This window comes from Athene cunicularia (assembly GCF_003259725.1).
Source record: "Athene cunicularia isolate RWA chromosome 1 unlocalized genomic scaffold, athCun1 chr1_part1, whole genome shotgun sequence".
Lineage (NCBI taxonomy): Eukaryota > Metazoa > Chordata > Aves > Strigiformes > Strigidae > Athene > Athene cunicularia.
The window spans coordinates 56780812-56794651 of record NW_020799091.1 but is presented as its reverse complement, the minus strand read 5'-3'; the positions used below and the strand labels follow the sequence as shown (position 1 = coordinate 56794651).

The following is a 13840-nucleotide window of genomic DNA, read 5'->3' as shown; positions in this document are numbered from 1 at the left end:
AGGATGACTCACACCCCAGGTCAGTCACCTGGAGACACACACTGCCTCATAAGCTGGAGTGCTAATAGTATGGCCCCACAATGACTTCACCGCCCCAGCTGCAGGAACGCCCATCACACATCAAATGCCTTGACACAAGTTGGGCTTGGAGCAGAGGGGCTGAAAGGCCACCACAGCCCATACCTAAGGCAGACAGTGAACACCACTGCCTCTCCTCATGGACAGCATGGGTCATGCTGGTAGGAGGTCCACACTAGTCAAAGCCTGTAGGCATATGGGGCAGGGGGAACAAAACAAACCCCCCCAAGAAACCCCAGCCACAAGAGATCCATCTCAAGCAGCTGTACATAAAGGCATGTGGACAAGGAAACAAACAGGAGCTGGAGCCTGCATGCAGACACAGAACTGCAACACCCTTAGAAGAGCTGACATGGTGGGACAGGACACACAACTGCAGCACTTCAATGAATGACTACCCAATCTTTAAGACAAGTGGTAGGACAGGCTTGCCCTTTTTATGAAAGGGCAGATCAACCATGGATCTCTTCTTAGGAAAAGGCAATAGGGTAAGAGCTGGAAGGTGTGGAACAAGAGTCCAGTAAGGGTAATACTGCAGTGAAAATTTATTAACAGTTCATCCACTCAAGTTGACAAAGTAGACAAAATTCTTTAAACAACTCAAAAATCTCCAAGATACTGAGTGTTTGTGCGGGTTTGTTTTGGGTTTTCTGGGCTGGGGATTGTTTGGGAAGGGGAGGGGTGGTTTTCTGGCTTGTTAGTTGTTTGGAGGCTTGGTCTGTTGTTTGGTGGTTGGTTTGGGGGTCTTTTTTCAAAACAGGAAACTAACCTCCCCAACACCTGTTGGAAAAGCAACACAGATGACCACAAGCAATCTAGGAAGTTTCTGATGGATGTTGGGGACAACTTCTCACCACAGACATTAGATAAAGAAGAGGAACTACCAGTAGCAGAAGAGGATGGAATCAAGGATCTCTTGAGAAATCAACCCAGACAAGTCAGTAAGACCAGATGGGATGCTGAGAGGTAGCTTATGTCATTGTGAGACTGCTCTGTCATCTCTGAAAGGCTTTGGAGGTCAGGAAAGACTCCTGATGACTGGAGGAAGACAAACATTGCACCCAACTTTGAAAACTCAAGAAAGATAGTCAGAGCACACCAAGATCAACACAGCTAGGCTTGTTGAACCTGAAAGACAACAAGGCTTTAGGGGACATCTAATAGCAGCCTTCCAGTACTTAAAGAGGAGTTTACTAAGACAATGGAGCCAAGCTCCTTATTGCAGTGCACAGCAGAAAAATGAGACTGTGGCCATAAACTGAAGTGGGGAGTTTTCCAACTGGATGTCAGTTTAAAAAAAAAAATTACTGGAAAGAACTGAGAAACAGGAAAGGCTGTTTAGAGAGGCTGTGGAATCTTAAAGCAAGACCCAACTGGGTAAAGCTCTAAGCAAGCAGCTTCAAATTGAGTGCTGATCCTATTCCAAGGATGAAGCTGGATGAGATGATGTCCCTAGGTCCCTTTAAACATGCATGATTCTATAAGGGGAAGAACAGGATGTCTTTAAAAGGTTCCCCTCTCTCCCTACAGTACATTTATTCACACTGTAGTATAAGTTGTACAAAAGTATTTATTGATCTTGCCACAATCTTTCTTGTGGTTTTCTGAAGTGAGACGGCCCTTGCCAGCTTTCTGCCTCCAGCTCCGAGATCAGCATTGCTGCTTTAATTAAAACAACCACTTTCTTTGGAGGCAGCCAGACACTAACTGCAGTCATTATGTAATATTTCAGTTTCCAGTATCAGGAAATAGTAAAGGAAAAAGTCTTTTCTTGTCAAGGCCAGAATCAGAAAGGCTATCTAGTTAGAAACAGATGTTTGATAACTATTAGTACAGTAGATTCCCTCTAAAACTATGACCGTTAAGTAACCAATAAATACTCAAATGTTGTTTGATTTTAAACACAAGCCCAATATCCATTGCTTTAGTTTGACTCCAAATTTTAAAAAAACTGAAACTATCTAGTCACATCATTTTACATACATTTACAAATATAGCTGACATGAATATCTGAGTTTAAAAAAAAAAGTATTTTAGGAAATACTATTCCTTCATCCAACTGACTCCTTTCCCTCACCTGAACACTGTTACAGGACATACCTGTGCAGGACAGACCAAGGATGCCAAACCCACACTCCCATTTTTGCAGAACAATCTGAAGGCCAAATGCACTACTTTAGGAAGGTAATAAAACTCAATGCTCAATGTAAAGGCTTGTAATAAGGAATGCTCTTCAGTTTTCTAAAGCATTGTCCTCTCATGCTGCACACTTTGTATTTCATTTGCCTTGGGAGATGGGGGATTCAAAATGGTTTGTTACATATTATTCCACTTTAACTTCTTCCAGTTCCACTGCTCATTCCTTCAGAGCCACTGGAAGATTACAACATCAGGGAAAAAAATAACATCAACAGATGTTTCTAAAGGAAGGTGGGAAAATGATTGCAGACTACAAAAACAAATTTGCTAGTAGTTCTCCCACAGAAGGTCTTCTTTTGGACCAACCCAATGAAGAGCAACAACTGTGGAACAGTGGAAATAAACACAGCATGGTACCACAGGACCACAGAAGAGAAATTTAAGGGGTTCTTGGAATTTGAGAGCAGATGTTTGACTTAAGTTCATAAAATTGGCATAAACACCAAGAAAGAATTTAAGTAACAGGACAATTTATATTTTCCTGTTACTGTAAGTTAAAAGGCAAAAATCTTTCATCTCACTAAATAACTGTTGCCAGAAGCTCCCTTGGTTGAAAACTTTCATTAAAAGTTATAATGTTTGCATCTGAAACTACTAGAGAAACTAATTTTTATCTTCAAATCCACAGAGTTTAAAACAAGTCAATAGGCTCCTGTAGGAGGACCTCTGATACTGAATGTACATGCCAATAAGTATCTTTGTGGGAAAAGATCCATCACCATCTCTGCCAGAAAATTTAAATCTGTTCTTTGGAGAGGATAGGGTTCTCAAGTTGATTCCTTTTCAGAGTTGCCAGCAGATCATTTGAAGCCATGAATCCTAAAAACTTAGTTATAAGTACAATTGTTATAAGCATACTGAAAGCAAGAGAGCCTTCAGTTTCTCCACAGTCAAAGAAAGAATGATACAGAAAATTTTTAGATATTCAGATACCTACCCTAGCCATGCTTTGTTCTACTTCATAACGAACTTCATATTGCCTATATTTGGAAAGCACTTTCAGATCAGGCTCTCTGGGACACAAGCACAGAAGCTCTTCAGCTCAAGACCAGAGCTCGGATGATAACTACACTAAGGCAGAAATACTCTTAGATATGTACAAAACTTTCTCAGGTTTTGAAGAACCTACAACCCTGTAAACTGCTTTTCAGAAATCTTCATTTTCAGGATAATTTCAAGTACCTCTTACGTGAAGAAAGGGTATCCTAAATTCTACTTATCCAAATCAAGACAACTGACTAGGGATTACATTAGAGTGAAGATAAGGTTATTTTCATTTCAGATGGGGGTTAGTGAGTTGAACTCTACACAAAAATCCACACTAGAACTTGACCAAAATTTGGAAAAAAGCAATAGCAGTGAGATTTAGGAGGGACTCATATCTGAAGAAATTTAACAGCCCTACCCAGATAAAAAGCAAGGGGGCAACATGGCAGCCTTTCACAGTCACATGCACATGAAGAGCTATTTCAATTAAAAAAACCCATTCTAACAGCAGTAAAACTATTCTAGTATCTCTAGTTAGAAATAGTAGCTGGAAGTTACAGAAGTCTTAGCTATAGCAGGAATAATATCATAATATTTAGAGGATCTAACAAAATTTTCATCATTGAGGATATTTAGGAGATGTGAAAGATGAAGCACCAGTAAGTTACCACAGCAAGTAATTCTGTAACAGCAGCAACTACGTTGTTCAGACACTTCTTTCCCATTTCCAGTGGCTATTTCCATATGAGAGCACAAAATACATTTAAGCCTTCTTTTAATAGTTTGCATTGCAGTTGAGACCAAAAAAATTTTCAACTATCCTGAAAATCCAAAAGTATGTTTCAAACACAATTAGTTTCTCTAAGGTCTTTTTTTTTTTTTAATACATTTGAATTAATCCCACATGACAAAGCCAAAGCAAGTTTACAAATCAAAATATTATCAACAATTCTTCACACTCCTCTTACATTTACGAACTCTGAAATACAAAAGGTCATTCAGATACTTGCTTGTCAGAGCTGCCAATAGCTCAAAATTAGTTTATTTTCAGCTTTACATGGATGTGGATGAAGCAAGACAATAGATGAGGTCAACAACTTTTTATGTGATATCAAAATTATCAGATACATTGTTTTGTCAGTAACAAGTTGAGTCACCTGAGATGCTTCAGACACATAAAAAGGAACAATCTCAGCTCCATAACACAAATAATGGATATATACAACATATATTTTACAACCTCATAGATATTTCAAGACAGACTATAAGAGAAACTCAAATGCTCTACTTCATATGTAAATGCAAAGTAAATCTATTTCTTCAGTTCTCTTAATCTCACTTTTATCTTCCTGTGATAAGTATTTTGCCAACTTAATTTTGTGTTCATTACTGCATATCCATAAATGTTAAAATAAGCATTTCTCCTTGATATAGGATCAGTAACTAGTGTTGATCTGTGACTCAGTCTAGGTATTCTTTCTCTTAGCACCTTTTAGATACCACTCTGTAAAATTACACTGTAAAGACAAGGCTTGCATAACTAACCAAAGGATTATTATAAAGACACTACTAGCAAATAATAAAGAGCTGAATGGTACTTCAAAGGCTTTCCATAAACAAGGCAAGCATTTCAAATTATTATCATTAAACATCATTGCACCAAAGTACTATCACTAAATTAATTTTGTATGCAAATGAACAAAAAAGAATATCCCTAGCTAATTTTCATTGATACCAATCAGCTCTATCAGGTAATTTTCTAAAGTGTTAAACACAACTTTTCTCCAAAACAAATTAGCAATCCTGATTTTAGATCTAGTTTTTGATTTTTAAACAGTTACTTTAATCGAGCTCCTTTGCTCCTTTCTGAGTAAAACAAGAAATGAATGCTTTCCTTTCAAGTCCAACAGATGCAATTGCTGCCTGAACAAGATCAAGGCAGTAATTTTGGATTCTAAAGCAGTGGGAACAAAGCATCCTTGTAAGAAAGCAGGTTATTCTAGCTCTTCATTCCAATGCACAAAACCTTATTTTCCTATTTAGATTTGAATATAAATGGGCTAGAGGTAGCAAGGTACAAAAAACCACCATATTTTCTTTAAATCTGAAACTTAACTGCTAGCCATTTATTTTTAATTTTTTTCCAGATTTTAGGTTTTGACAAACAAAAATGTAATAGGAAACAAAAATATGACAGGGAAATCATGCAGGTAACGATTTAACGAAAATTTGAGTTATACTTTTGAGTTGATTCCAGCATATGTACTGCTACTCTCTCCAAGTGGAAAGGAAAACATTTAGAAGGTTATTTAATTTTGGATAAACCAGGCTTTTGGTAACAAGTCTTTGAAAAATCCAGAACCACATTTTTCTATAACATTTGTGGCACATGGGATTGAAACCAGGCTCCTCACTGCTAGAATATCAGCAGAGAACAAATTGTAAAACTTTGAGTCAGTAACAAAGCATTGTGAAGTGTTTAGGATTCAAACAACCATTAAGAGACATGAAAATGTCTGTGCATTTAAACAAACATTGTTTCAAACAGGCAAAAGCACAATAGTTTGCTGAGACAAATATTTTAAACACAGAAGTATGCAATTTATTAGAGCACATTCTGGAAACACAGTATGTGTTTCCACACATGAATAAACATTCTCATCAACTTTAACAGAACTAATGGCATGCATTAATGTTTGAGAATCAGGGCCAATAAATATTCTACCTAAAACACAGACAATTAATACATCAGCATTCTGAAAGGAAATACAGCAAAATGTTCTTTACAGTCTAGATTTACAGTCTATCATTTGACTAAAGACAGTTGTGTCAGTTTTTTACTCAAATTAATGGACCACATTTTGTAAGGTTTATGCAGAAATTAATTTTTTAACAGGCGCATGCAAACTCCCAAAGTATACCACTCACTATACAAAAGGGAGAAAACCAAATAATATCCAATTTCTCTGTCTAACATTTCATATCTGCTCAACTGTCAGCTCACAGTGGCTTAATGGGACTTTGGTAACTGCAGCATTCATCAAGGCAAGCTTTTGGACAGCATCTCACCTGGTCTCTTCATCATCCCAAGCGATTCTCATGCCTTTCCCACCACCACCTGCTGAGGCCTTGATCATGACAGGGTAGCCTAACAGCGGGGAACAATTAGACAGAAGTTCAAACTTTGTTCAGTTGGTCAGAGGAACATGACAACTGACCACATGTCCAATAATGCCAGTAGACAATAACTTCGTTTATTAGAACACTTTGTTTGGAGGGAGAGGAGAAATTTTTCTTTTCAAGACTTAGCTGTCAATGCAATAATTTCTTAAGCCAAGAAGGTTATCTTCATTTCATTTATACCAAAAAAGCACTGAATGAATTATTCCTAAGTAACAACGTGATTTATGAATAAAGGCATTTGACCTTTTTAAGCTCACATTTCTTTAAGAACAAAATTTTGTTCCTTTGTCACTGCTGAAATAAGCTATAGCTGTGATAAAATTTTTCAAAAAATTGTGAAAATAAGCAGATCTTCATAAATCACTAGTCAAGAGATTTAGTAAGCAAACCTGTATCTTATCAACACTTCTGGTACAGTACATTTTAAATAACAGAGCACCTCAAGATGTGCTGCTCAGATATTATTTTATAGTAAGTATCACAGAAAACAGATTATTACAACTTTTTTTTTAACAATAAAAAATAATTTTCCCCAAACTGACAAGTAGTAAGAAAAAAATGAGCAGCATAAATCTGAAAGCATTGTGTATAACTGGTAATATTGTACTCTCAGAACAAGATACCTTAATATGGGGTAGGACATTAGTTTTCAAGAAGCTAGAAAAATACAGTAACAAAGTATGCCATTTAAAAGCTGGTTTAGTAATCATTGTTTATCTTGTAGTACAGTATTTTAATTCAAAGCAACTTCCTAAAACAATTTCTTATTCATATTAGCAAGCCTAATTTTTTGCCCACATTAATGTACTGCCAATTGAAAATTAAGGATCGGATTAGAAAGTTTTTGATGTTTCTAGGATGGTGGAAAATTCTTCAAGCCTTGGTCTCCAGTATGTTTAATGAAAATCATAACATTAAGCCACATATCAGACCAGCTGATACTGTCTGGCAAGAAGAGTCCATCAGTCCTTGCAAACTGAAGATACAGTCTATAAAAGCCTTTGATCTGGGGAAAGAAAGGGACATTTGAATATGGTTCCCAGTAGAAATTGTCGAGTCTGCTATCATATGTGTAACTAATGTTTACAGTTTCTTTCTGAAATGTAGATCTACTCTTGCTCTGTCAAGTGACAGCGATACAGTACATCCACCTTCTCTCCAAAGTCATTTAACTTAAAGAAGGTTCAGGAGAGGATAATTAAAACCAGCAAGATCCGGAAAACCTTTTGCTTAAAAAGACTAAAGTGGACATAAAAAAAAAAAAAAAAAAAAAAAAAAAAAAAAAAAAAAAAAAAAAAAAAAAAAAAAGGCACGAAACAATCGTAAGAAACAGAGTAGTGTTGATTGGAAGGCAGGAAAGAGAACATTAACAAAGAAACAGTAAAAATCAGTAAAATAGTTTCCAACATGTTATTAGACTGTGAAACCCCATGCTACAGAACATTTGTGTGGCTGAAAGCTGTAGAAAGGTAATGGACATGCATACATAGAACACAAATCAAGTTCCTATAGGCAGGGATGACCAGAAGGCTATAAATCATCTTGTTTTATAGTCTAAAGTAATCTCTAGTTACTAGGTATAAGGGTAAGACCAAACAGAGCCATGCAATAAGCTTGCTGGAGTGTCTCTTACATTTTCCCATGAAGTATATGATGCTGCCCACAGAGGGGTATGGGATAAGTCAGAGTAACATTGGGCTCGATCCAGAACTATACTAAGTATTTTCAAGGCCTCTACAATCCCAGAGGTAAAAGGGCATGTGCAAAATAACTCTACATTGCATGCAGCAAACCATGAAGTTCAACTCATTTGAGCTGAAATTCAACATGAAATGCAGTATATGCAATGTCTACACAAGTACAACTATACTTGTACTTTGTATCTATGCTGTAGATGTTTTTCCAGATCCCCTGGCAACTGCCAGGCTCCTAGACAAGTCACTGGCTACCTGGAAAATAAAGCACATCTTGTAAGATTTTCATGCAAGAAATGAGATTTAACCCACTAATAGTAGCAAACTTAAATCTCTGGCAACACTATCACCAGCTGGAGATGCTCTCCAACTCAAGAGGCCACAAGTCTGATTCTGAAATAAGCATTGTTTTAAGCCTTATTGTGGCAAACTCACTATGGCAATTTCCATCACCTAATCTATCTTATTCAGTGGTACAAGTACTTGAAAAAAATCATCATCAATTATGCTAACAATTTCAGACAAAGCCAGTCTCTTGAATGGCTTGCTGATTTCAATTCTGTAAGCAGAATCTAGTCCTAATTTACTGTTCTTTCATTTCAACAGCAAAATAGGCATGTTGGCAGTGAGCCTTAGTGGGTCTTTATATGCTACAGAAGATAAAAGTTCATATATCATAACTCACATGGTTAAATTATCAGGCAGGATACACAGGTTACTGGTATCAGTCACCAAGTGAAGGACCACTCTGCTTCCCCCAACTCCATCCCACCCTCACCTTTCATGTATACTGATTACAGATCGATCACACTTGTATGCAAGGCAGTTAAAGGCTCCAGAGAGCTACAATATAGTTTAAAAAAAAATAATAAAAAAAAAAATCAAAGGCAGACCTATTTAGAAAAGATACATACAGCTTTTTAGGTTGACAAGGAAAAATTCTTTGTAACAGACCTCTACAAGTTAACCAGTTCACTGAAAATAAGGGCACTTGAACTTTTGCTCAAATATGCTCAAATATTTACACACTACTTGCTCTCCGGGGCACTGAATTAAGCTAAATAGCAGTTCTTCGGCCAATACCAGACCAATGTGTGCTAAGGCAAGGAAGGCTTTGTAGAATCAAAGTTTTGCGTACATATGGGGTACAGGATTCTGGGATCAGAACGCATTCATTACTCATCGTTCTCCTAATCACTTTAGCACTATTTGGCAGCAATTTAAATTGCTTAAGTATGCCCATGTGGACTGAATGGATTAGTTGTAGGAAGGGAGAGGCATGCAAACAATTTCTAATGACATTTATAAGGACCCATGACAACAGCAATGTAGAGTCTCACAAAGCAGGCACATTTGAGTAGATGTTAGGTTTTCAACCCTTTCCTCAAATTAGATACTAATTTACAGGACATTAAAATTGCATGTAAGAATAAAAGCTACTCTTGTTCTACAATTCTACATTCTTTCAACACATCTGAAGGATGGGTATAAAGAGATCTTAGAAGGCAAGAAGATAAAAAGCTGTCAAATTTGAAGACCATCGGGCATACTTTTGCTGTTAAATAGGTACTATTAAGTTAGGAACACTTTGTTTCCAGGGCAGTTATTATTCTGAGAATCAGAATGGTAAAAGGAATAAACAGACTTCTGGTATCCCATAGGTGTTAATTCCCACACTTTGCCACCATGGGCTTAGATATCATTCAACCATTTTTATAAGGTTGCAGGTAAGTAGAGCACAGAATGCATTGTGCAGTATCAGTTTGAGCAATATTACATGTGGCAACACCAGATCCTTCTCCGTCTCCATTAGTGAAAAGCTAGTACTAACTAAACCCACATCAAATGAAACTTGACAAAAGCATGTTTTTCACCTCTTCAGCTTTGTATGGACTTTAACTTAGTTTAACTGACTGCACTTCGTAGTTGTTCAATCCTTTCAAACTGAAGAGTAAAACTTTCATCAATGCTTCAGAAATCAAGAAGCCAGCACTTAATGTACATCTTACAGACAGACTTAAAAGTAGCATGGGAAAAGAGCCAATGTGATTAAGTACCACAGAAAGGATCGCAAGAGAAAAACAGACCACACAGACAAATAAAGACTATAGACATGAGCCTATACAGCAATTCGTGCCTGAACTTCTTCCAGTTCCTGATTTAGCCTAATATCTCCGCCACATTACCTCTTGACAACTCAGGAGAGCACATCTCAAAAGAGGGGCAACAGGTATGTTTTACTCCGATACTTAGAAAATTTGAATCCATAAATAAGAGGCACTGAAACAGCTAAAAGCAGTGTCTCAACCCTGAAGTGCCATGCTCCACTATTACAGGATCTTCAGCCAGAACATAGCAGGGATAAGCAGGAGAACACACAGGCAGCAAGAGGATGTTACACAATGGTTTAGAGTTTTAAGTGCTGGCCCATGAAGAATTATTTTTTTAAAATTACTTAAATTCTTGGAAGACTGGATAAGCAAAATTAATAATACTCTGAAAGTATTCAACTGTGTTATCAAGCACCTTATATAAAAGAGGACAAATGCATGAGACCTTAATTTCATCCTATTTTAGATCCTTTGAAATTACAAATCATTGGGTATTATTCCAATCAGTGGTTATGACTAGACAGCTTAACCAAACTGATCAACTGCTTGAAACACAAGTGGGGAAAGAGCCAGAAAGGACGTTTTTCTTTCACTACATGGCATCATAGCACAAACCTTTTTTGTATCAAAATGGTTTAAGGATTTACCATCTAGGTAAAGCACCACCCAGATGTCTCTAATTGACTTTAATATTTACAGATTTAAAACTGCTTTGATACAATGACCTCCAAAGTGCTACTGATATCAAAGACGGGAACCAGTCAACAGAACACCAGAACTCAGAAGAAAATTAAGCAAGAATACATTTTAAAGGATATCTAGGAAGCCACTCAATGCCTTCTGACTTACATGAATCAAAACTGCCTTAAAAATACTTACACTTATTTCTCAAAGATTTCCTGCAAGAAAGACTATTGAAATGAAACTGAACTGAAATAAAGTCACTACGCCTTTTTTAAGGACTAAAACCAATTTTATTTACAGTTGTCCTCCAAATGTTCCAATTTGGTTGATAACCTCTTCCTTTTGTTTCTGCTCCCACGACAGTGATCAGTAATCACTTCATTTCCCAACAGGGACATAAAGTCTAACCCACAGAAATGCAGACTTCAATTGTGTCAGCCTAAAAGCCAGCCAAGCCTACACTGAAGGGTTTCAGAGCAGTTAACCAGTGAAGGGTAAAAGCCCCAACTTAAACTCAAAAGTGGAAAGGTGTTACACTGATGAAAAGTCAACTGCAGCAGTGCAAGTCCCAATTTCTATTTGGCACATAAGGCACAGCCATAGCTTTTGACACAGGTGAGATGTATTTGTACCTAGATCAGTAAGAGAAGCTTCAAATGCAGATACATCCTTTGAATTATGTACCTGTGATGAACCTAAATAGCTTTTTGTGGCTACTGCCTCTTAAAATGGAAAAAAAAAAAACCACACAAAAAAAATCTTATTGCTTTAGATTCTTCTTCTAGAAAGCATATAAGAACATGTGTAATTTCAAGCATATGGTTTAATATTTTCCCTAATATTAAGCTTTAGTAAATAAAAGCCAAAACTCATTAAACACATATTACACTTAACCTTCATCAAAATGAGCCCCAGACACTTTGCTGGTTGCTCTTTTCACCATTCTGTAAGAAATTCAGAAGCCAAATAGTGACTTTATTCCAGAAAGCACAGAAGAAAGGCTGGTGCTCTGGATAATATTCAAGCTAACTACAGTCCAACACAGTGATGAAGATCATATCACCACTGGTGTCAGCCTCCATATAAAGAGAAATGTACTATTCCTAACTTCTGACTATCATGTCCGACTGCAGATATACCTTGAAATAACTTCTTTAGCAAGCTACTCACTACTGCATATCACATGCATTCCACAAATCATGGCTACACTTGTTCTGTAAAGTCCAGTTTGTAAAGCTAAAATGTGATGGTTTAAGAGACAAGGCATTAACGCCTAGATTCTTCCAGCCCCATAGGCAACAGGGAACTTAAAAACTATTAAAACATTATTTGTTCTATAGGGATTACTTATTACACATTCAATTTAGTCAACCATGTCTGCTGAGAGGCACACAAATCCCACCATAGCTAATTTAAAAACTTACCAATTTCCCTTGCAATTCTGACAGCTTCATCTGCATCCTGTAAAAGCAGGAAATGAGACCCAACGTTAATCCCATCAGCCATTGCACTATGTCCTGAGGGCAGTCATATATTGCACTACTGTCTCCTCTGATTCATTTAATGTTTGATTTTACAACCTTCTGACCCTTTTCAGCCAGAGGAATGTAAAATTAATACCATAAGTGGAATGTAAATTCTACCTCATCATTAGTACACTGAGAAACTCAAAGCAACGAGGAATCAGCTGACAGGAAACACAACCAGGATCGCAAAATGATTTTCTGCAGTTGTAGGAATTTAATGCTAGAATTTAGAAGTTTACAATCAATAATGGACCATAAATCAGATCGTTAAAGTTTGCCCACTGCCAGCTTATTTCTGTCCTCACAGGTATTTCTTGTGTTTTCCTGGTTCTTGTCAGTAGGGGGAGTAGATTCTCTATTGTTTGGGAGTGATTCAGGTTCAGAAAAAAATCTTGCAGAACTTCCTTAAAGACAAATATTTGTCTAACGAAAAAAGAACACAAGCATTTTACTTTCATAAATTTTTCATTCTAAAAGACAGAGTAAACCTTAAATGCATAATTTTAAACTGTATTTGAAATGAGAAGATTCACATAATTGTTTCCATTTAAGAGTGTGTACATTACTCACGTATGACAATTAGAAAAATCCTTTTGTTGATGCCACCTATTGCTTCAGCTGACTCATACTAGTATAGCATGCTAGAGAAAAAAGTACCAGAAAACCCAGAGAATAAAGACCAAAATGCTTTAATTGCTTTGCTTTTTAATAACCAAATCTCTTCTCCTGCAGTAGTTAATTCTGATTTCTTCTGATAACAGTATTTTTCCATTATATACTACTAGAAAGAAAAAGGGTTAAAATACAGTAGCAGAGATTAAGTTTGAAAATTTCATGCAAATTTGCTAATATTTATACTATTCCATGACATGCATTAAAAAATTTGTATGGAAGGCAGTAATGTCTGGAAACCACCAGCTGCTAAGTGTGTCTGAAACTATGGGGGCTGACTTATGAACATTAAAATGAAACCTGATATTTTTAAAGCTTTCAAGGCAATCCATTTTAAAAGCACCCAGGTCAGAACTTTAAAAAAAATACATAAGAAATGTTCATACCTGGTTCATTTATGTCCGATAATAAAACAAAATCCTCTTTAAAAGTCTTCAGTACCTAGTAACAGCCCCATGAAGAATAAGGGGGCTGGCAGGGGAAGTTGTCAGAAAATTTAATTTCCTTTCATTAGCTAGTCTGCTCCACAAATCGGTGCTTGTTAAGTTCAAAGCAGTCCTGAAAGCAACATCAGTTTTAAGTCTTTTTACTCCAGTCACATCTGTTAATGAGATTTTTCCAAATAACAATTGTTTTTAAGTCAAGAGATAAATCTAGCAAAAAAAACTCTTCCCCCCCCCCCCCCCCCCCCCCCCCCCCCCCCCCC

General features: G+C 36.8%; 1 protein-coding gene across 3 annotated transcripts in view; it reads right to left on the bottom strand.

Annotated features, from left to right (window-relative positions):
- The window catches only part of PCCA (propionyl-CoA carboxylase subunit alpha), a 231330-nt gene that overhangs the window by 189640 nt on the left and 27850 nt on the right, over positions 1-13840 (bottom strand). For all 3 annotated transcript variants that reach the window (XR_003397837.1, XM_026843145.1, XM_026843136.1), the window contains exons 3-4: positions 12361-12397; positions 6334-6412 (exon numbers count right to left, since the gene is read on the bottom strand). Coding sequence is in view for 2 of the 3 variants with exons in the window: in XM_026843145.1 (XP_026698946.1) it covers positions 6334-6412; positions 12361-12397 (116 nt within the window). In the remaining variant the exon portion in view is untranslated. The remainder of the gene's footprint in view (positions 1-6333; positions 6413-12360; positions 12398-13840) is intronic.